Below are 22,108 nucleotides of genomic sequence, written 5' to 3' on the forward strand. Positions count from 1 at the left end.
ACAAAACTGACCTCAAAGCTCTCCTCCTTCAAAGACACTTCCAAATGTAATGCACGACCTCTCTATTATCTGAAGGAAGTCCTTCCATTATAGGAAATTTTGTTCTACATGACTACAGAAGTGCCTTCCCAATGTGTTCTTGTGGTTTGAGAGTCTGCCATTTATTGCAGTATTATACTTGTATTGTGTACTCTGTAACATGCACACGTCACTTTCCCTCTTGTAATGTATCGTTTGCTACCTCTTGTATTTTGTTTGCTTTTGATACATGCACAATTGCCACCATTGCCTCATGTAACGTAACGTTTGTCTTGTGTTTGAGTATCTGCCATTTAGTGCAGTATTATACCTCTATTTGTACTTTGTACGCTTTTGTAACATACACACGTCACTTGTTGTCCTCTTGTAACGTATCGTTTGCTACCTCTTGTATTTTATTTGCTCTTGATGCATGCACAATTGCCACTATTGCCTTATGTAACGTAACGTTTGCTTTTGTAACATGCTCACTTGTAATTTTTCCTCATGTTTCACTACTGTTCCTATTGTGAAGCGCTCTGACACCTTCGGGTAAAGTCCGCGCTATATAAAAACGCATAAAATAAAAATAAATGAAAATACACTCTCCCCACATGCATCGTCAACAGACGTCTCCAGTCAAGTGACCCTGATTATAAAGGAGGAGTCGGGCAAAAGTGCCCTCCCTCCAGCTTACATCCAGCTCGCTGTCTCTGTGTCTGTCCTTTACACCAGTGAGGGCTTAGGGTCTTCCGACACAACACAGCCCTTGACTCCGGTCCAGCCAGATAATTAAATGAAGTCCAGCTGTTATAAATTGAAAAGATAACCTACAGAGGAGATTCAAGCCCGTCAGAACCAAGTGTCAATGTTACACTAGATATGGAAAACAGAGCAGCCATCTTTGAGTTCCCTTTTTCAAATTAACGGGATATTAAAAACAATAAATGTTTGCATGTGTGCTCGAAATTCCTGTCTCTGCGCATGTTTACATTGAATATTTCATACATTTAAAAAAACATACGTTTTTGGTGCCAAATCGAAGAGTATCTGTATCTTATTATCTTTTTAGAAATACATCTCCTTTAACTGAAATTGGTTTGCAAGGTCGTCAGGAACACTAAAATATGTGCACGGCGTTCGTTTTCAGGGTCAATAAGTCCCTTTCTAGCGTCGCATTGAAGGATACGTCATATCCGGCGGGCTACGTCACCGCTAGCTACTGCTATCCTACCCCCTCTCTGTGCAGCAGTCGCCATTTTGTGAGCTGAAAGTGAAGGAAGGAGTTGTTCGAGAAGAGCAGTGCAGCGAGAACTGCCTAAGCGGCGGCCAAGGTGCGGTAAGCGGGGCGTCCGCTACCGATGGGGGGGGGGGGCTCGAAGATGTATGCTCATGCAGGAAAGAAGGGGCGGGGAGCAAGTAGAAGTACGCGGAAATTATAGGTGAACTGTTACCGAGTGCGAGGGTAATGGTAAGATAAGATGGTGGAAACGGTGTTACGTGACTATCATGTAGTAGAGCTGAGAAATAAGGACTCTCGGAGGTTGAGATCGCAGACGTTTGCGAGAAGGCGATGGGTGGAGGTTGACATACGGCCCAGTTAATGTGATTAGTAAGGTGTTGGTTATACTGAAGGCTGACCAGCACAGAAATGCTTCTCATCCTCGGGTAGTTTTTTGGGTGGGGGCGAGCGAATTACCTGGGAAGAAGACAAAGCACATACAGGGGCGGAGGGGAGATATCCGAGGAGACAGATCCAGGGTGGAGGGGCGAAATGAGAGGCCTGAGGATGCAATTTGAGGTGGGGTGGAGGACAAAGAAGGCGAAATGGAGGGGACATGGGAGTGGAAATGGAGGCACTGAGCTAATGATCCAAGGACGTCGAGGGATGGAATAAGGGGTTTATTTAAGGAGTCGAATGTGTAAAGAGGGGATTACCTGGCTACTTTAGGGAGAGAATATGGTTGACTGGGCAAGGGTAATGTTGGAAGGAGGAGAAGGGTGGCATGAGAAGCTTATGATCCCATCTCCCATAGAGTGTGGGGCTAAGATCGCCTGAATCTGTATGTTGAATCGGTTCTTGATCTAGTTTCTGTGGGTCCTCGTAGAATCACTATTGGTATCCTGGGGCACTAGCAGTTTCTTCAGTTTGAACTGGAAAACAAGTATAAAAGTGTACAATTCGTGATCTTTTATTTTTAAAGATGCTACGTTCATATTTTTGCTCTTTATGTCGGCGCATACCATTGCTTTAGTTGAGGCCGCCCTTCGTCCATACTATATTGTTTGCTATTTTTAGCCTTCATGTCAAAAATCTTTACGTTAACACGGTATCTCAAATATTTAAATGCAACATTTGCCTTTATGTATGTATAGTCGGTTAGCCTGATAATTTTATTTAATCGTTTAAACACACAGAACCCCTGAATAGGCGTGGTGGGGCCCCTGGATAAGAACAGCTGGTGCAGTGGAAAGGTGAGGCTGGTTGTTTACGTGCAGCACTATTGCTAATTTTTTACGTGGTTCTTTGCGATGGCTGTGATGCCATATGTTCGGTTGCCCCATGTATCATGCACTCTGTTTATGCGCATGTTTAGGTGTCCTATGTCTCTTACGTACACCTTGCTGTCAGTTTAGTATAAAAATGTTTCACAATTTGCTCAGTAGTATAAAGGTGGGTGTGGAGTAGGTGGTCTGTAAACCCAAAGCTAAAATGTTTAGTTTCTGCGAGTTTACTATTTTCCTTGGTTTGTAACCAGTATCCACATATAAATTGCCTCTGATTCACTCGTTTAACCTATCGCCATAAGTTGCACGCCTTGAACGGCCCACACCCCTTCTGATGCCCCGCCATTGATTAAGGGTAAAACAATTTAAATGTTGCCAAAACGATGATCGTTAATACGCCAGTCTGCTTACCCATTGGTGTGTGAGTGATTGGATTCGTGTATCTTAATATCCTGTTTATGGGTGGGAAATTATCGGGAGGATGCAGATTTTTTCATAGGTTTTATGGCGTAGCTTTTACAACAATATGCAATTAGATCTGTAGACCTTTTGATTACAAAAAAATATTAAACATAGATAACCAATAGTCCTTATTTAACGGGCTTTCGGCCAGTTCTCTTCATCCATTTCATTCTCACTTTGCAGGGGCACCAAAGCACTTCACTTTGAGTGACTGCCTTTTGCTCTTTCACACGGAGCCCACACGCAACCGAGCCAATGTGCCACTTGTTTCCCTTTTGTTTATCCCCCTGTTGCCTTTGTGTTTAGTCTCATTTGACAGCAATGCACTTTATACCAGATGTGAGCAGAGGCCACGTTCCCCACTTTGTCTGTTCCAGTCTCCTGCAAGTGCTGTTGTGACTGCTTCAGCTGGCAATTCTTAACATGTTTATTATGTAATCAATTTCACCAGTGGTTCTTTAATAAACTTTGCCCAGGAAGAAAACCAGGCGTTATCATGTTTAATGTGGAGCTCTTGTAATACTTTGTTATTGCCTTCTTTCCTTATTTTTTTCCCTGTCTTTCTTACTCAAATTACTCTTTACCTTTCATTCCCTCCTTTCCTTTTCATAAAGACAAATACTGGCAGCCAGTGGCACAACCATTGCCGCCTTTGTGTATGTGGTAGAAAAAAATTACTAAAATTGTGTTTGGCATCAGTTACTTACAGGGGTTTTTAGCCACACTTCATCCATTTGTCTGCGGTTGTCGTTCCCCCGTTTCCTCAACCCTCTTGTGGTATATAATACAATTAACGTTGCTACTTTTGTACAATACGGTGAGCAAAAAACTCGTGGGTAAACAGTTAATATAATCCTTGTGTGGGTACAGTTAATATATTTTGAGTGCATTTAGGTGGATTTGTATTGATTTTCTCAGCTTGGAAAGTGTGGATTTGAAAAACTTGTTAGCAACACTAGCGGCATGGGGTGTGGTGTTGGTGCCAACACCTCTGGGTCTCTGGGCCTCCGACATGAAACACATGCAGTGCTACTGAGGCAACGTTTTCCAAAGCAGTTTAGTAGACACCAGTAGATTCATTTTCTCCAGAAGTTGAAGCTTGCAAAATTGTAGAAGTAGTCCTCCTCAGCTCACAGCCAATCCACTCACTGCATTGTCTTTTTCAAAGGACTCTCTGCGCCGCATCTAGTGCTTTCCCTGGAGCATTGTCTAATTGCCTGTACCGGTTTATTGTCCCATGACTGTAGATCTTCAGCTCAAAGTGCTGCCCGCAGATTCAAAGTCCAGTTTTGGAAACATGCCCCGTTTTCATACATTGTATTGGCATCGAGGTAACGGGACACCCCCCAGGTGATCTCCCCGTTCCTGAGCACTTCTGGAAAAAGCCATGTTGTACTCAAGCACATCACCCCAAACAAGTATGAAGAAGCGTGCTTACCAAACTGGCTAGCGCCCAATCCAACTGACCTTATGTACTGTGTGCGCACACGGTAATTAACAAGCCTATCCTGTTTTTTTATTTTTTTTAATTTGTCCTGCCTTGCCCCGGGCGATCCGATGTAGTTTTTTTTTACGCAAACTCTAACTTCCTACTCCGGTGTCAACATTTAAAGGCGTGCTTCTTATGCAACTGTTGTCTACCTGTCTGAGTTTCACTCTAGGTTCTTTTAACACACGTCTTTAACAGACTTTTTTTTTGTCACGCGATTGGTTCGCTAATTTTTTTTAAACCAAACTTCTGAAAATGTCCTTTTGGAATCTAATTTCTTTTGGGAGAAAATGACACATATTTGCAGAATACAGATATCTGGGTTTTTTCTAAGCAAAAATACCAGCTTTGGTAATGTTAGCGCCGCTGCGGAGAGCTTGTTAGAGGCAGAAGATCTCACCCCCGCCCATGCACCTAGGAAACTGAAAACCAGAATGCGCTTTATAACTAGTCTCCCGTGGAACATTTACTTCTTGTTAATGAGCTTGATTTCATAGCCCAACTCCCGCTTATCCATAGACTTGGACTCGGTTCTCCTGCTCTTGACGTCCAGTTTGTTAACAGCTGCGATATTGGACTTTCCTTACTGTCGGTTTTAACTCCCCGGATCCTTGTTTCAGGGATTTAGTGATGTGCGTTAGCAAGATCTTTTTGATTTTACTCCAGCATACAATTACACACACTTATAGGGACTTAACGCCATTGGCGTTTTCTTCTGTCCACTACAGAAAGCAGCGTGGCGAGGTTGGTCAGCCCACATTAGTCATTGGTTCACTTCACTCTGCGAGCATCTAGTTCTTTCAAAAGACACACAACATGCACAGTGCTGTGGACTACAATTTTAACCCAGATGTTGCTTCTAGCCACTTGTGTTTGGTCTAGCGTTACCCAATCCTCTTGACTTTATTAAAATGATATTAAAAAATAACGTAATTAATTAGTTGTACATGCATAGTCACTTGGAAATCAGTCTCTTAAAAAGGCCTTGGCAATATCCTGGACCTCTATCCAGGACTGTGGTGTCCGATACATCACATTTTTCCTCTGTATTTGTCTAGCCAGCTTAAATTCAAAGGATTCCTTTCCAGCAATGCCATTTCCATGTGTATCCAATATTTGAGTATCTCCGTAAACATTACAAGATTATTCTAAATTGAGTAGGTTGTTTAATTTTAGAGATCTGTAAGCCCTATCCTCGATATGAACAGTGGCACCAAGCACTACAGGTCTCCTGATTTCTTAAACTAGCTCAGGAGAGTCCAGGCCGTGTAGGTTTTGCAGTGTAGACAGAATATTTCCAGATAATTAAAATCGCTAAATTTTAAAATGATTTGAAACCATTTTACTATTGTGCACATTATCTTGTTTTGATTTCAAAATATTTTTATTAAATTTTACAGGGAAGTACATTTGCTTTATAGTTACGGGGCACCAGCCAAGCTTGGTTGGTGATGCCTCTTTCCTGAATCTGTCCTAATCTTCTAGCAAGACATTGTAAAGGGATGCAGTCAAACAAGTGCACAGCATTATCAATTTTTTTACTGGGTCTACTTAGCATTGGCAACCTAGGTGATTGGCTTTGCCAATGCTTATTAGCAAATGAGACACTGTAAACATTGGTGGCTCTCTCCCTTGAAAGCATTGGTACTGTAAAAACTACATGGCACTTTAGATCTTAGGGGACTGATAATAGCTATGGAGAATGCTATTCCCACAAGCACTCCCCTCAGTCATTTACCATAGCATTTTCTGGCACCATGGGTTTACTCGCGTCAACGACCCGTAATTTGTTTTGAACATGTTAAAACTAGAAAGTGCCGCTATGGGCCAAGCTCACCTTGTAGTAATGTGTTAAATGGAAAGGGTGTTTAAAAACGTGCATACGTTATGGGGGGTCTTTTACCGTTTCCTATGGTCATTTTGTGCAACGCATTGCAGGTGGAAGAATGTGACATGAAAAGCAGATAAGTGACTTTGGGTCTACATATCGGCACCTTTATATTAATTTGTGATGCTTGTGTTCATGGTGGTCTATTTTGTCGCTTATCCTCGCTGGAGAGTATGGCGGTTACCTTTAACCAGACTCTTGATTTTTAGCTTGCCATATGAAAATTTAAGATGTTGACAAACATCGGAGTGAGATGCTTGTAGCGTCTTTATTTTATTTATTTATTTATTTATTTATTTATTTATATGCTTCTATAGCGCCTGAATAGACCCCCGAAGGGGTATCTCCGCGCTTTGCCATACAAAGGAGACCAGCTACTCTGCCCATAGACATTTATAGTGAGTGGTGGGAGGGGAGTGAATTAGATGCTGGAAAAAAGGTACGTTTTCAGGGTTTTTCGGAAAGACAGGTGATCAGTACTAAGTTTTAATGCGAGGGGCAGGGTGTTCCAAAGAACAGGCCCTGTGTATGCTAAGGCCCTGCCTCCTTGCCGAGTTTTTTTAATTTTTGGAACCTTAAGGAGCTGGAGGTTGCTTGATCGTAATGAACGTCCAGGAACATAAGGGAGGAAGGCTGAGGTGAGAAATTTCGGTCCTTTCCCCATCAGGCACTTGTGAATTGTACACAGGATTTTGAATTTGGTCCGTAGTCGCACTGGCAACCAGTGAAGTTCTGTCAGTAGTGGCCGGGAGGGGGTCCTAGATGGAGCATTCATGACCAACCTCGCGGCCGTATTCTGGACCACCTGAAGTTTGTTAAATTGGCCTTCATTAGCTGACAAAAGAAGGCCATTACAGTAGTCCAGTCTACTAACGATCAGAGCCTGGACCAAGGTCTTTCTGTGGTGATCTGGGAGAAAAGGAAACACCCTTCTCAGCAAAGAAATGACCCCGAAACAGGTGCCAGCAACCTGGTTGACGTGTTCTTTAAAGGTCAGAGACTGATCAAACAGCACTCCCAGATTTCTTATGGTCTGTTTGGGAATAGGGGCAGGTCCTAGTTCAAGCGGCCACCACTCATTGGACCATAGTGTTACTGCTTCCCCATAGAGTACAACCTCTGTTTTGGTCACGTTGCACTGCAAGCAGTTATTTGCCATCCATCTGGAGACTGCCCTCATGCCTTCTGCGAAAGTTCTTTGTAAAGCAGGAGAGAAGGTCTTGAAAGGGAACAGAAGTTGGGTGTCGTCGGCGTAGGACACCGGTATAAACCCAAAGGATCTCACCAAGTCAGCCAGGGGGGCCACGTACACATTAAACAATGTGGGGCTTAGGCATGAGCCCTGTGGCACACCCCTGGTGAGCTCCCTAGCGATGGATTTATGGGAGCCCAATCGGACTTCCTGAGAGCGACCCGAAAGAAAGCTCGCCATCCAGGACAGGGCTGTACCTCCCAGTCCTATCTCTTTCAGCCGACAGAGAAGCAAATCGTGAGACACCGTATCGAAGGCAGCGGATAAGTCCAATAGCACCAGAATCATTGACCCTCCACTATCCAGCGTCATCCTGATGTTATTGGTGACGGCCAGTAGGGCGGATTCGGTGCTATGGTTGGGCCTAAACCCAGATTGTGAGGGGTCTAGGCCGCCCGCTGTCTCGATATAGTTGGAAAGGTGGGTGTTCACGTGCTTCTCTGTTAACTTGCCGATGTAGGGCAGGAGAGAGATAGGTCGGAGGTTCGATAAGTCCGTCCAGGGTAGGGTCGCCTTCTTCCGGATAGGGTTTACTACCGCAGTCTTCCATTCCATGGGGACTTGGCCTTTAGCCAGGGAGGTGTTAATGACTGCCTGGATCGAGGGGCCTAAGATGGAAATCAAAGGGGCCACCATTTTGGCAGGAAGGAGGTCGCTGGGGGAACCAGTTTTCATATGGCCAATAAGTGTTGCCAGATTTAGATCTGTGACGGGGGGGATGACAGACAGGGAATTTGTGACCTGAGTGCCGATTTTAGCTTCAAGAGAGGGTGTAGTAGCCCCACCCTTAGAGGTTAAAATTTTGTTATAAATCAAATTTATTTTTTCCTCAAAAAACTCAGAGATTTCGTCACAGAGTGGTTGAGAAGCATCATCGGTACTTTCAGTGGCTGTGGGTTTAATAAAATTTTTTAAAATTTTAAATAGTTCGCGCGGGCAGTTCCCTGCCTCCTCCAGTTGCGCGGAGAGGTGGACTTTCCTGGCTAGTTTTATATTTTTATAGTATGCTGACTGAGCCACGTGAAAGGCTTCCCTGGCCTCTTCATTTTTTGAAGTTCTCCAGAATTTTTCTAAACGTCTGCATTTTTGCTTTTCTTTCCTAAGATCAGCTGTATACCATTTCTCCTGTTTGGTATGGAGAAATTGTTTATGTAGTTTAAGGGGGGCAATGGTGTCAATAGCAGACTTTAGAGATTGATTAAATTTCTCTAATGCAGACTCAGCAGAGTCTGTCTCTGTGATAGCCGGTTGCACCCAATATTTGTGCAAGTTGGTTGCTGAGATTTTGTGCCATTCTCGACGAAGAATAGGCGGGGGCAAGGCTTTCTGAGGTCGATTGATTGGTCCAGCCAGATGAAATTGTATCAAAAAGTGATCTGACCAAAGGATGTTTTTAGCAGGAAAACAACGTATTTTGGAACAGTTTGAAAATATAAGGTCGAGGGTGTGCCCACCTATATGTGTGGCACCGCTGTTGCTTAAATTGAGCCCCAAGTGGGATAGGTCAGTGGTCAGATGAGTGGCTTCCGGCAATTCTGGGACGTCCATATGTATGTTAAAGTCCCCGAGGAGGATAAAATCCTCCTTGGCTTTTATATGGGGAGCAAGTGTTTCCAGAAGCAGCAGGGCGAAGTCTGGATTGGGAGTGGGTGGACGATACAGAAGGGCTCCTCTCCAGGAAATGTTACCTAATGTGATTTTAAAAATCATAATTTCCAAAAATGGACTACATATTTTGTCTAAAATAGTTGTTTTAAACATGTCTTTACATATAATCGCTAAGCCACCTCCTGTTTTAATAGGCCTATCAGCATGCATGATTCTGTATCCTGAGGGAACACCCAACACAACAGCAGGTGTAGTGTGGGGTTTCATCCACGTCTCAGTAAAGAAACAGAGATCAGGTTGTTCTGCGTGAATGAGGTCCCAAATCTGTAGTTGGTGCTTAGGCATGGAACGCACATTTAGAAGGAGACACTTTAGTTCCAGGGGAGTAGTGGATATGTTATCTTTCTCGCCAAAGCTATTTCCTGTCGAATCTGACTGAAAACGGCATTGGAGGCAAGAAAAGCTTCCTTCAAGCTGTTTATATAGTAACCGAGTATCACACTTCACCCTTGGCTGTAACTGTCGGAGGGTGCGGGGTGAGTAGGAAACAAGGTTAATACCTTCACTGTCGGGGGGCATCATGGAGTCGCCTTATAGCCTCTCTGCCTCTGTTCTGCCTCGTCCTGTCGCGGACGGGCGCAGACGGGCAGCTCTTTGGCTGGTCTTCGGCGTGGCTTCGGCGACGCTGCGCGCGAACGCTGCGCGCTCACAAGGGGCGATGGCTAAATAGGCCCTCCAGATAGGTGCAACTAGAGCGCTAACCGCTCGTGGAGTGTCCCGGCAGGAAGTGACTGGCTCTCCCTGGCCCGCCCTCCGCGCAACGGTACTGGTTACCGCGTCGGAACGGGGCGGGTCAGGAGGAAAGACGAGCACAGGCTTCCTTGGGTGAGTAAATATCGTTCCCCTTCTCCTAGTATTCAAGAAAAGGGCTATGGGGTTTTTAATCTCCCCAGTGTCAAAATATGTGCGAGGTGTAACTGAAATGCGAGTCAAGTGTCAGTGCTCATTTAAAAGACATCGTTAGTGAGTCAACAGATGTGTATTTAAAACGAGTTATTAAAAGACAGGCAATAGCGTTTTACACCCACCACAAAGAGGAAACATACACGGGCACAATTGCGGTAGCTTTGAAAGGCTGAGCGGCGTAGAGACTCTCTTATTTCAACATGTACTGCAGTGATGCAAGATAAATCGATCTTTGTGTGACTTGAGATTCTTTTCAGTTAGCATCACTATGCTGATTGTCATTAATAATTGTCTGACCTTTATTGCAGATGTTTTGTGCGTTGTAAGCATTTATATCTTTGGAAAACGAGACCAGTGTACATCTGTCATTGAGATGAATTGTGTTTATATGAACTATGTAGCATGTAGGTATGGTGAAATCGACTTTTGTGGAAGGTAGTATGTGGTAGAGGGACAGACTCCAAAGTATATATGAAGATTTATTTTTGGGGGCAAGTGTAAACATAGCTAAATGGTTTAATGAAAATATGCTACGCCTCTTCCTCAGCAACTCTGCCTCCCTTTATATTGAGTAATTTGAAAGCATGGGGTTACGTGCGAACACCATGTCTGATTTTAGAGAAGCTCTAGATTGTAGGTGGCTAATGGGGTCAAGCAGTTGATCATAGCATTAAGTAGCTTAGTATCTGTTGGTGTTAACTTGGTTTAATTTGATTGAGTTCGTATTAAACACCTGCAGTGGTTGACAGTTAAAATCTCTTTGAAGGATAGATATTGCGGTGTGAAGTTGTGACACAGACTTATTGCGTGAGGAATGATAGACAAGTCACCAGTAACTCAATTTGGTGGGAGCAGTGTCTGCAGGGGGCGTATTTATGAGTGCATGAGCAAGCATGTGAGCCATTGTGCTGCAACTGCTTGGCAATGCTGTACTTAGTACTGGCAGCAGTTAAAGTGGGCATCATGAGGTGTGTGCAGCGTCAATGGGTGCAGGCAAGATGCATAATGAAGGAAATCAATTTCGTACAAGTTTTTTGTGATATCACACGTGAACAGCTTTAGGTTCATAGTCCATCTAGTGGCAGTTATCTGTGACTGAAATCCTACCTGAAGCTTGTGCCTAAGAGTACTAGACTCCAGATTGGCCGTGAGGTTAATTGTAATTTTGAGAGTTAGACTTGCTTGACAAATGACTGGAGTTTAGAACATTGGTGGCTCCTAATATAAACTGGCTGGGGATTTTCTTCCAAGTTCAGGAAGCTGAGAACCGCTGAAAGTCTTTTGCATCAAGCTAATGTGGTGGTTAAGATGGGGTTAGGAGCTCTGAAGTGGACACAATGCAAGCCCCACTGGAAGAGATTAAAGCAAGTTATTAGAACTAAAAAGAGGACCTACTTAGGTGTTGTGTGAAGATTTTGGAAAGGGCAAAGCTGTACTGAAGTCTGGTTGGTGGTTATATACTTCAACATCACAGAGGCTCTTTTTGTTTTCCTTGTTAATCTCATTGGGGCAGTACCCTCACACATGGAATACAGCGGTGGTCAAACTGCTACTAAAAAAGCCACTTTGGATCCCTCTGAACTAAAAGTTATCTGCCTATCTTTGCTACCAGTACCTGCAAAGATCTTGGGGAAGCATCTAAAGCTCCTATCTGGAGTAACATTGTCTGCTTGATGGCTCCCAGCATGGGTTCAGAAGTGGCCTTAGCCCGGAGACTGCCTTAACTTCTGCTATAAATGACATACGTAATCAAGTAGATGGTGGATACACCTCTTTTAATTCTCCAAGACCTAACTGCGGCTTTTGATACCATATCTCCTACGAGGCTGGTTGGTAGTCTCAAAGAAATTGGGGTCATGGGCTCCGCTTTGATGTCTCTGTCCTCATTTCTTACAGATCAGTCACAAAATTTAAAACTATCACTTCTATCTGACGCCACTCATACCTTTTGTGGAGTCCCACAGGCTTTATCGAGTCCAACCCTGTTTAACATCTTTCGCTCCTCTGGCCAAGGTTATCAGATCTTTTGGGCTGGAGGCACTTTCCTTTGCTGATGACACACATTTTTGTATATTACCAATAGCATTGAGGTGCCTGCTGCAAATTTTAAGAGCTGCATGCAGTCTTTGGCCTCCTGGATGGTAGACCACTACCTGCGACTCAATGGGGACAAAAAAGAAGTCTTGGTATTTGGCAACCAACAATCTATATGGTCCCACTCCTGGTGGCCTGAAATGCTCTGCTCATGCTCCCGTCATTGACAGCTCTTTTTTTAACCCCCAGATCAACAGAACTGTCTCTACCTGTTTTGGTGGTATCAGGATTCTGAGGAATATCTCTCCCTGTCTCTCATTTTCCTCCCGAAAGCAGGCAGTGGTGGCCATGATTTTGTCCAGATTGGTTTATTGTAATGCCCTTTACCTGAACATCAATGAGGGTTTCACCACACATTACAGCTTGTACAGAATGCAGCGACCCGACTTGTAATGGATCTTCCCGAATTCCACCCAGTCTCTGCTTCCCTTAGAAAAGAGAATTCAGTTCAATACCATATGCCTTGTCCATAAGTCTCTGCCCAAACACTGGCCCGAAAGCATTAAACGACTCTACCAACGGTATGCTCCTACCAAACCTCTGCAATCGGCCATCAAAAACTGGTTGGTAGTTCGTACGTTCAGGAGAGCCAGGCTGCGGGGTGGGGAGGGGAGGGGAGCTTTTCTGTTGCTGCCTCCAAACTCTTGAATTTTCTCCCCCTACCAATCTCTGGGCAAAACTCTCGCCCTCTGTTTCGCAAGGTATTGAAAACATGGCTTTAAACTGCTAGACCCTTTTCTGTGCTTTCCCCGACCTCCTGCTCTATCTGTAGCGCCTTGACACGCTTGGGCAAAGTTCGCACTTTATAAGACTAATCATTAATTGTTGATAACATTTACATTTAAAATTACAGTGCAATAAGCATTGTGGATGAGGTTTTAGGGTATTGGTGCAATTTGAGCAAAGCTAAATCATAACGGCCTATATGCACAGCAGCAAAATGGCACTGTGCTAATGCTTATCAAAGAACGTTGGCTTACCTAGAGTTTGCTTCTATAATAGATTGTTTAGATGCGTACTTTATGTGAAACGTAGCCCTGAATTTGTTTTCCAGTCAAACTTCATACTGCTGGCACGTTAGTGTAGTGACTATTTTTTTCAGTGCTGTGGAGTTATCATATTTTTGTATACCCTTATCTGCCCAGTGCTAATACAAGTTTTCTCTCAGACCAACAGTTATGGGTATAGTTCATTGTACTTTAATGTTTGTCGTATTGAATGTGACCTACTGTACTCTACACTAACCAGTAAACTGTTTTTACAGGTTCTTCTAGGACAAAATGAGTGGCTGCCGTGTCTTTGTTGGGCGCCTGAGTCCTCATGCCCGGGAGCGGGATGTGGAGAAATTCTTCAAGGGATATGGACGCATCAGAGAGATTAATCTTAAAAACGGTTTCGGTTTTGTGGTAAGCTGTTTGACCAATCTGAATTTTGTTTTGTGAACTATCCTGAAATTCATAGAGAAAATTCATAGAGAAAATGCAAGAACAGTCTCCTTTTGCCACAGGAGGTGCATGAACCGAGCAGATAATGACATGCTGGAGTGTCACTAGATGACCATCCAACTTATAAAATGTGACCGTTGACTTGGAGAACCACAGCCGTGTATTAAAGCCCCAAAACGAGTACAGAGCCCCTGCTGCTACTAAAAAACATAATTACTATCCTACTGAAGTGGTGCGTCTCCTTTGCCTATTTCCTGTTGGTGTCCCAGATTGTCTTGTTTGTCTCTCCTATGGAGCACTGCCTATTTACAGTTTATTTGACTGGCATATCGGCTTCTGCCTCCTGCTATTTGAACACTATTTTGTTTTTGTGAAGCAGTCCATTAGTGTGTGTTAAAGCCACCTCACAGGAGTACTTCTCTCCCTATGCACTCGTGTTGCTCGATTTCTTCTCCCCACTCCCTTCCTCTTGTTCTCGCCCGTGTGCTTCTCCAACCCCTGTGCTGCTTTCACTCACACCTTTGCTTTGGCATCCTCTCCCCCACACTGTTGTAGCTCCCCTCCTGCTTTCTTTAACATTCCCCATGCTGCTTCGCTTCCCCACCCAAATGTCGTCTCTGCCTGATGAAGAAAAAAAAGGTACAATTTTTTTTTTCAACTTTTATCCTTAACTAAAGGGAACACACCCATGTCATTTTGTAGGAAAGTGCATGTGTCATCTGCCAAACGTTCATAGCATTCCTCTAGAGCAATATTGGTTTTAAGAGAACCATTCTGTATAAACTGCTGCTTGGTTCTCTGACTATTGCCAGGACGTCCTTTGCAGTTGGAGGACAAGCTAACTGTTGCTGCTTTGTCTAGTTCTGGACTGCTTTTGACCGGGTGGACTAGAACTTTCTTTTGGGAAAAGTTATTTTACTTTAAAGCAACAGTAAATGCAAGTATAAAATATTAAAGGTATGATTTTATTTATTTTTCCCTATTCTATGGGGATGAAAAACCACTTTTTGTTTCTCTCGAATATCCTTTGAGTAAGTACTCTCGTAAATACTTTGGCATCTCTTGGCCAAGGCATATTACAACAGGAGATATTGTCCATTTTGAGTAACTTAAAAAAAGTATTCCATGCAAAAATAGCTGTCGTTAACGAACGCGAAGACAGAACGCTTCTTTACTTAAAAAAAAAAATCTGTTGCACACTCTTCTGACATGGGTCTGCAGAGTCATTCCTATACATGTCAAAACACTCTCTGAAATGGTGCTAACCAGCCTATTAATTTTACTTTCACAGAACTGGGGGAGGGGTATTGGTGGCCGGACTGGGTGGAGGATCATTCGAAGAGCCATGTTTTGAGTGGTCAACAACTAAATTGACCAACAAATTGGGTCAGCAACGCGGATTGCCCGAGGTGCAGGGTGTTCCAGGTCTTGGCTACGAGGTAGAACTTCCTTCCTCCAGTTCTGGTCTTGTGGATTCTGGAGGCAAGTTAGGAGGATCGTAGTTGTCTGGCAGGTGAGTGGAATGTGAGGCAGAGGTTCAAGTATGCTGGTTCGTCGTTTAGAGCTTTGTAGGCGTGAGGAGCTGGAAAGTGACTCTTGTTATCTGGGAGCCAGTGGAGTTGTCTGAGGTGTTGCATGATGTGGCTGCAGCGGGAGATGTTGAGGACCAGTTTGGCTGCAACGTTTCGCAGTTTTTTGAGCAGTTTCTGGGTGACGCTAGCGGAGTGCGTTGCCATAGTAGTCTGCTGGTGATGAGTGCGTGGGTGACAATCTTTCTGTGTTCTGTGGATATCCATCTGAATGTCTTTCGAAGTAGGCTGAGGAAACTGCGTTTATTTGGTGGCTCATTGTGAGCGTGGAGTCCAGTATGGTGCAGAGGTTGCATGTGTTGTCTGAGTGGAGGAGATCCCAGAGCAGCTTTCCACCAGGAGTCATCCCAGGCTGAAGGGGTGTGTCCGAGGATGAGTACTTCAGTCTTGTCCGCGTTGAGCTTGAGGCAGCTGTCTTTCATCCAGGTAGCAACGGGCTTCATTACACTGTCATTTTGAGTCTTGGCTTCTGATGATGGCTGCGAGGGGGGACATGGGGCTCAAGGATGAACCCTGGGGTACCCCATAGCTGATCTCCATGGGTTCTGAGAGGAACAGTGGTAGCCTGACTCACTGGGTCTGGCCAGTGAGTAAGGAGCGGATCCAGCCCAAAGCAATGTTGCTGATGCCGGCGTCATGGAGTCTTGTGACTAGGGTGCGGTGGGAGACTGTGTCGAAGCCGGCCGAGGAGTCTAGTAGGGTGAGGGCTGTGGTCTCGTCCCAGTTGAGGAAGGAGCAGGTGTCATCTGTGGTTGCGAGGAGTGCAGTCTGTTCTGTAGCTGCTTCAGATGCAGGATTTGAGGGTGTTAAGGATGTGGTTCACTTTGATGAACTCAGAGTTGGGCGTTGATGGCTTTCTCTGACCTTGGCTAGGAAGGGGAGGAGTGAGGTCAGTCTGAAGTTCTTGAGGTCTATTGAGTCTGAGGATAGCTTCAGCAGGGTGTTGATCTCTGCTTCCAGTCATCTGGGAAGGAGGCAGTATCGATGAAGCGGTTGATGGTGTGGCGAACCTGGGGTGCGATGGCAGCAGCTGCTCTTTGTAAGTTGTGGACGGGCAGGGATCGGTCGTGGTACCTGAGTGGATGGATGTTCTCCAATGTCTTGAGCATGTTCCCTGTTAGTGGGGTCCAGCAGAGCACGGTTTAGTTGTGTGTGTGTGTGTGTGATGGTGTTGGCTGGGGTCTAAGCTGATGCAGCTCTTATAGATCTTCCTGATGTGGTGGAAGAAGGTGCCGAGTTTGTGGCAAAGGTCTTAGGAGGGGATGGCACGTCTGTCGGGCTTGGTGAAATCCTTGACATCGGTGAAGAGTTCTTTTCTGTTGGTATGGATTCTGTTTTGGAGGGCCGTATTCTTAGTGGTTTTCAGGAGCAGGTGGTAAGCAGATTTGAAGGTGGCATGAGTTTCTGGGGTTTGTTGTGCATCTTTTCTTGAGACGTCTGCAGGTGCGTCTAGACTCTTGGAGAGTGGGAGTGAACCAGCTGGCCTTCTTAAAGTGTTTGCCTGGTCTTTTCTGGTGGGGTGCCACTGTGTTGGCGCAGTTGACGATACTTCGGTGGAGGTTGTGTGTTGCAGAGTTGGTGTCAGTAGTCTCTAACTGGTAATTAAGGCCAAGATAGTTTTGTAGATGGCTTTTAATATGCAACATGCGGTCTTCTACGTTTGTCTCAGCTTAGTTGTTTGGAGAGCAAGAGTTTTTAAAGTATTAAGTTATTTATGAAACCTTATTGCACATCTCATTGCGAATGAGCAAAAAATACTTGGTCTGTTTTATAGTCTGTTTAATTGTGTACCTTCTGCAATGTATAATGTGCATTGACTACATTGAAAGGTTTGTTTTAAATGTGCATCTTTTCTGTTTAAGCTGTATTTTGAGACGTTTGCATGAACTTTATTTCCATAAGACTATCTTAAAAATTAATGAGTGACCCAGAAGTGAGCTTGCAACAGTGAAAGCTATGCATAGTTGTCCATGTAGAATCCTATTTAGACTGACTAACGTCTGAATTTTAAGTTGAGTGAATATATTTTGTCTGACTTAATAACAAAAAGTTAATAGTGTTTCATGATAGTCACCTGGATTCACCCTGGACAACGATCAGAACTCTCTCGCCTTAAAGTGAAGTCATTTGTTTCAAGAAAACTGTTTAAGCATTCCTGCTCTGGTAACTGAACAATGGTAATGTCATGCACAATGATGTCCCAGACTCCACACCATCGTCTACTTAAGGGCATCCTACGTGGTTCAACATGACTCGGTTACGTCCTGAAAAAGAATGGCCACACCACCACCACCCTGATGGAACTCCACTAGATCCCCTTACTGGCCTGCACTATCTGCTTCATCTACAAAGCCATTTTGGTTAGGCACACACTACTCCTTTGGCTGATATGTTTACTGAAGCTAGTGACTTGTAACACCTGCAGCAAGCACACCATGAGTAGAACAGTATCTCTTATCAATTAGTAATGTCCCAAACCTCCCGTTTATGAAAAATGCAAGACTCCTCTTTAAAGAACACCACATTATGATGCAGCAACAGTCGACAACTAGCTAGCCCTCCTATCATGATGACTGTTTCTTTGCCTTTGAACCTGTACAACGTTTCTCTGCTTTTCAAAGAAGTAGGTGAGGGTCCATAGGTCCTAGAACTGGATATTGATTCCTATTTTATTGGAGAAACTGCACAAGGCTCTGGCCTTTTCCAGCCTAGTATTAAGTGAAGGTGGGGGCGTGAGCATATGTTTCTCTCTTCCACGTAATCAAATTCAGCCAAAAGGATAATTCCTTTTTTGTAACACCGGATAATCAAGAACAGTTTGAATAGAAGTAGGGGTTTATTGGCATCAGCCACTTTGTCATTTCATTGTGCAAGAACGTCACTTTTTTTTTTTAAAGAAAAAAGGAACCATCGACACGTGCTTCGCCCTTCGTGACAAATTAAGCCACTGTATTGAATTGGTAGAAAGAGAACCCAGAGAGGAACCACCAAGTCGTGCTCTAAGAGGAACAGTAAAAAAGTATTTAAAATGTTATTTAGTTAAAAAAGCAAAAAATGCTACAGTGATGCGTATGTGGTGGGGGATGAATAGGATAGTCCAGAGAAAAGTTCATAGACCATATATTGGAAAAGAAAAAGAGAAATTAGACCATGGCAGGAAAACCATAGAAAAGCCAGAAAAACACAAGAGTGATGCTGGCAAAGGCTTGTCTCCAACAAGATTAACTTAATATACTACAGAAGCATGTGGACGTCAGGTCTATAGACAGGCATATGAGTTAAATGAGGACTCTTTTTGTTAGCCACGTTAGTTTTTTAAGTGGATTCATGCAGAATGTCTTGCAACATGAAGAGTTGATCCTTAAGTGGTGATGAATTCTAGTACCTAGTTATTGTATTCAGCAGTCATAGGGTACAGATATGCATTCCTATTTGCTTCAAAAGACAAATGTCCACATCCAAGGCCTAAAGAAAGAATGAAGCGGATTGATCTATCCGCTTCATTCTTTTTCTTTAGGCCTTGGATGTTGACATTTGTCTTTTGAAGCAAATAGGAATGCATATCTGTACCATATGACTGCTGAATACAATAACTAGGTACTGCAATTCATCACTACTTAAGGATAAACTCTTCATGTTTCACGACATTATTCTGCATCAATCCACTTAAATTACATTTGAATCACGCCTGATCAACACAAAATCAAAACAACTCTAATGTGACAGCATGAGTCCTCATTTAACTCAATAATATGCCTGTCTAGAGACCTATGTCGCCCACATGCATCTGTGGTATATTAAATTAATCTTGTTGGAGACAAGCCTTTGCAAGCACCTTGTTCTGTTTTTTTTTTCTCCTTTTCCTACCTTTATCTCATTTCTCTTCTTTTCTTACATAACCTATTGTCTATGTACTTTTCTCTGGACTATCCTATTCATCACCCACCATATACGCATCCCTGTAGCATTTTTTGCTTAACTTAATAATAAAAAAAATGTTCCTCTCTTCGAGCACGACTTGATGGTTCCTCTCTGGGTTCTTTCTACCGTTTTGATACACTTTATACTTGCAATTTTTCTTTTACAGTCTTGTGAGAGCCCTGGCTTAATTTGTCACAAAGGGCGAAACGCGTGTTGGCCGTTTATTTTTCCTAAAAAAAAATGTATCATTCTAGTGCAATGAAATGACAGTGGCTGATGCCAATAAAACAACTTCTTCTATTCAAACTGTTCTTGATTTATTGTCGTGTTACAAAAAAAATTATCCTATTGGCTGAATCTGATAACGTGGAAGAGAGAAACCTATGCTCACACCCCCACCATAACAATGTGCCTCTGCCTTTCGGCTAGGTTTGTGCTATATAAATACCACAAACCTATTCAGAGATGACATGTTGATTCATCAGAATTTTATAAGTGAACTACACATGCCTTATTTGTAGGCTTATTCTATTAATATTCGAAAATATAAAAAAATGATTTGTCGATTGTCCACCAGCAGACGTGGAATAACTAACGTGATCTGTCACACATTGCTGGACAATTTGGAGGACTTTAATCTAGTCCACCACTGTGTCCAACATATCTTCTATACACTGATCGGGTCTTTATCTCACATCGACACTCGGATAATGGGACGATGTGGGGAAAAATGCCCTACCCACCAGATCTGATGACTTCTCTCCCCCACCCAGCTCCATAACTAAACACAAAACACAGTGCGTTAACCAGCTAAACAGGTTGTAATCATAAATACTATGAAGGGACTTGAAGAGCGGTTCAAAGCTGCCATCACACATAAAACCATACTACTGTCTCCTACCTAATCACCCACCACATAGTTAGCAAGTGTTATGGAAATGTTACAATACAGTTCAATGAACGTACTAAACGCCCAGTCTGTGGCTCGTGACCTGACGCAAGACCAGTGATGTCACAAATTACAGTTTGATCTTCACTGGTTTGCTGCCATTAAAAAGAGCCTTTCTTCGCGTAATCTCAGTAGGTATTTAGTGCTGCATGACTACTGCCTTACTGCTGCATTTGTGTTTATCATACATAAGTGGAAATGCAGCAGCTTTTTTCTCCAATCTATAAAAGTACTCCAAATTGCAGACAACCTCTCCAGTCGTCATCACTGAAATTTGTAATCTGTTCATCTAACCTACTACAAAAATGTTCTGGGCGCAGATGCATGGTGTAATGTATCAGTTGACCATGTGTATCGGCACACTTTTGTAGGAGGCAGCTAATTGTGCTTTGTTTTAATTTCTGCTTCGTTTTTCCTGTTGTCTTTTAGGAATTTGAAGATCACAGAGATGCAGAAGATGCAGTCTACGAACTTAATGGCAAAGAGCTATGCAGCGAAAGGTAAATTGTTCTTCTCTTGTACCACACTGATTTCCATGTTTGCCACCATCTGTTTTGTTCCTTTCCTTTTTTTTACTGTGAAACCATGGTTGTGCGGAAGTAAAAATATATTCTTACTGCAGTTTTGGGTGACGTGTCACCTTGGATCTCGTAAGATGAAGCTTACATTTCTTTTTCTTCATGATCAGGGCTCATGGATTTTTTTATCCTTTAAGTATCCTCTAACATGTATTGCCATGTGTATGGCCGATCGTTGAAAAATAAGTCTGCACTGCAGTGTATATTTGACCACCGCTTAAGTGAACGTTTTGTTTAACATTTCAGCGTAGGGTGATCTCCAAACTCAGAAATTGAAACCCTTAGAGCATCTGGGTGGATGTGAATTGCATACAGATGAAGGGCAGTGGATGGGAGTAGGGGTGCTAAGGGGGGGGGGGCACAGCAATTAAAGTTAACCCTGAAGGGACTTAAGCAAATTTCAAATAGAAATCCTCTTTGCTGTGGGACACATGTAAAGTACTGATAGAAGTACTCAAGAAAACTGTTTGCTAATACATTGAATTTGAAATATTCGTACGATTGCACTAGGAAACTGCTTAGGGGGACTAAATACGGATTTGAGGTTTAGGTGATGCTTCAGATTAGATTGGTTTTGTTTTTAGAAGATCAGCTGCATAGGAATTTATCCAATATTGAAATGGTGGGTGGGCTTTGGTGTGCAAGGAAATATGGACGAAATGTCCGCATATGAGTGCAGAGCAAACAAAGAAAATGTCCCTTTTTCATGAAGGTGATATCCATGTTGACTCATGGAAAGACTTTGCCTCTGATCTGTTAAAACTGGGCAGTGCCCTTGATTCCTCTAGCAAACGTTTCTGCTGCCTGTATGGTTTACTCATGTCGCGGTTTTATACTAAACACATTTTATGGATAACTTTTTGTATTTTTTGTTAGGGTAACGATTGAGCATGCCAGGAATCGTAGAGGGAGAGGTGGCTTCGGTGGTGGTGGAGGAGGAGGAGGTGGTGGTGGTGGCGGCGGCGGCGGTGGTGGAGGAATGGGTGGCAGGTTTCCATCAAGATTCGGCTATCGTCAGTCACGCAGTAATGCTCCCAGGTAATCTTTGTTTTCCTTTTCAATCTAAATATGGTGCAGGCATACTCTAAGCTTCAATTTTTGTTTAAACTTCAGTAGAATTGGTTCAATTAAATATTACGTAAATGTGTACAGTTAAAAGGATCTTGTCTACTCCATTTAATCTGAATGACCCTATTAAGTGCTTGCAGTGCTCCTAGAGTGGTCTCCTATTTTAGTGGCGAAAAATAGAACACTGTTGCTTTATACCCTAAGTCAGCTACGGTCTCCAAGTCTGGAAACATTCACATGAACATCGGCACTCGACAGTATCACCTCCCGCCC

The 22,108-nt window shown here is 43.4% G+C and overlaps 1 protein-coding gene across 3 annotated transcripts in view; it reads left to right on the forward strand.

The window, feature by feature from the left end:
* The first annotated feature begins 687 nt into the window (after window positions 1–687).
* LOC144780966 (serine/arginine-rich splicing factor 5-like) overlaps window positions 688–22,108 on the forward strand; it is a 51,480-nt gene continuing 30,059 nt past the window's right edge. Inside the window, exons 1-5 of one of the 3 annotated variants that reach the window (XM_078659548.1) lie at window positions 688–1,352; window positions 2,437–2,493; window positions 13,550–13,691; window positions 20,619–20,689; window positions 21,644–21,805. In XM_078659548.1, coding sequence (XP_078515674.1) covers window positions 13,566–13,691; window positions 20,619–20,689; window positions 21,644–21,805 — 359 coding nt within the window. In that variant the 5' untranslated portion in view covers window positions 688–1,352; window positions 2,437–2,493; window positions 13,550–13,565. The remainder of the gene's footprint in view (window positions 1,353–2,436; window positions 2,494–13,549; window positions 13,692–20,618; window positions 20,690–21,643; window positions 21,806–22,108) is intronic. The other 2 variants (XM_078659550.1, XM_078659549.1) reach the window with 2 other exon arrangements.

This window comes from Lissotriton helveticus, chromosome 9 (genome assembly GCF_964261635.1).
Source record: "Lissotriton helveticus chromosome 9, aLisHel1.1, whole genome shotgun sequence".
In the NCBI taxonomy this organism is placed as follows: Eukaryota; Metazoa; Chordata; class Amphibia; order Caudata; family Salamandridae; genus Lissotriton; species Lissotriton helveticus.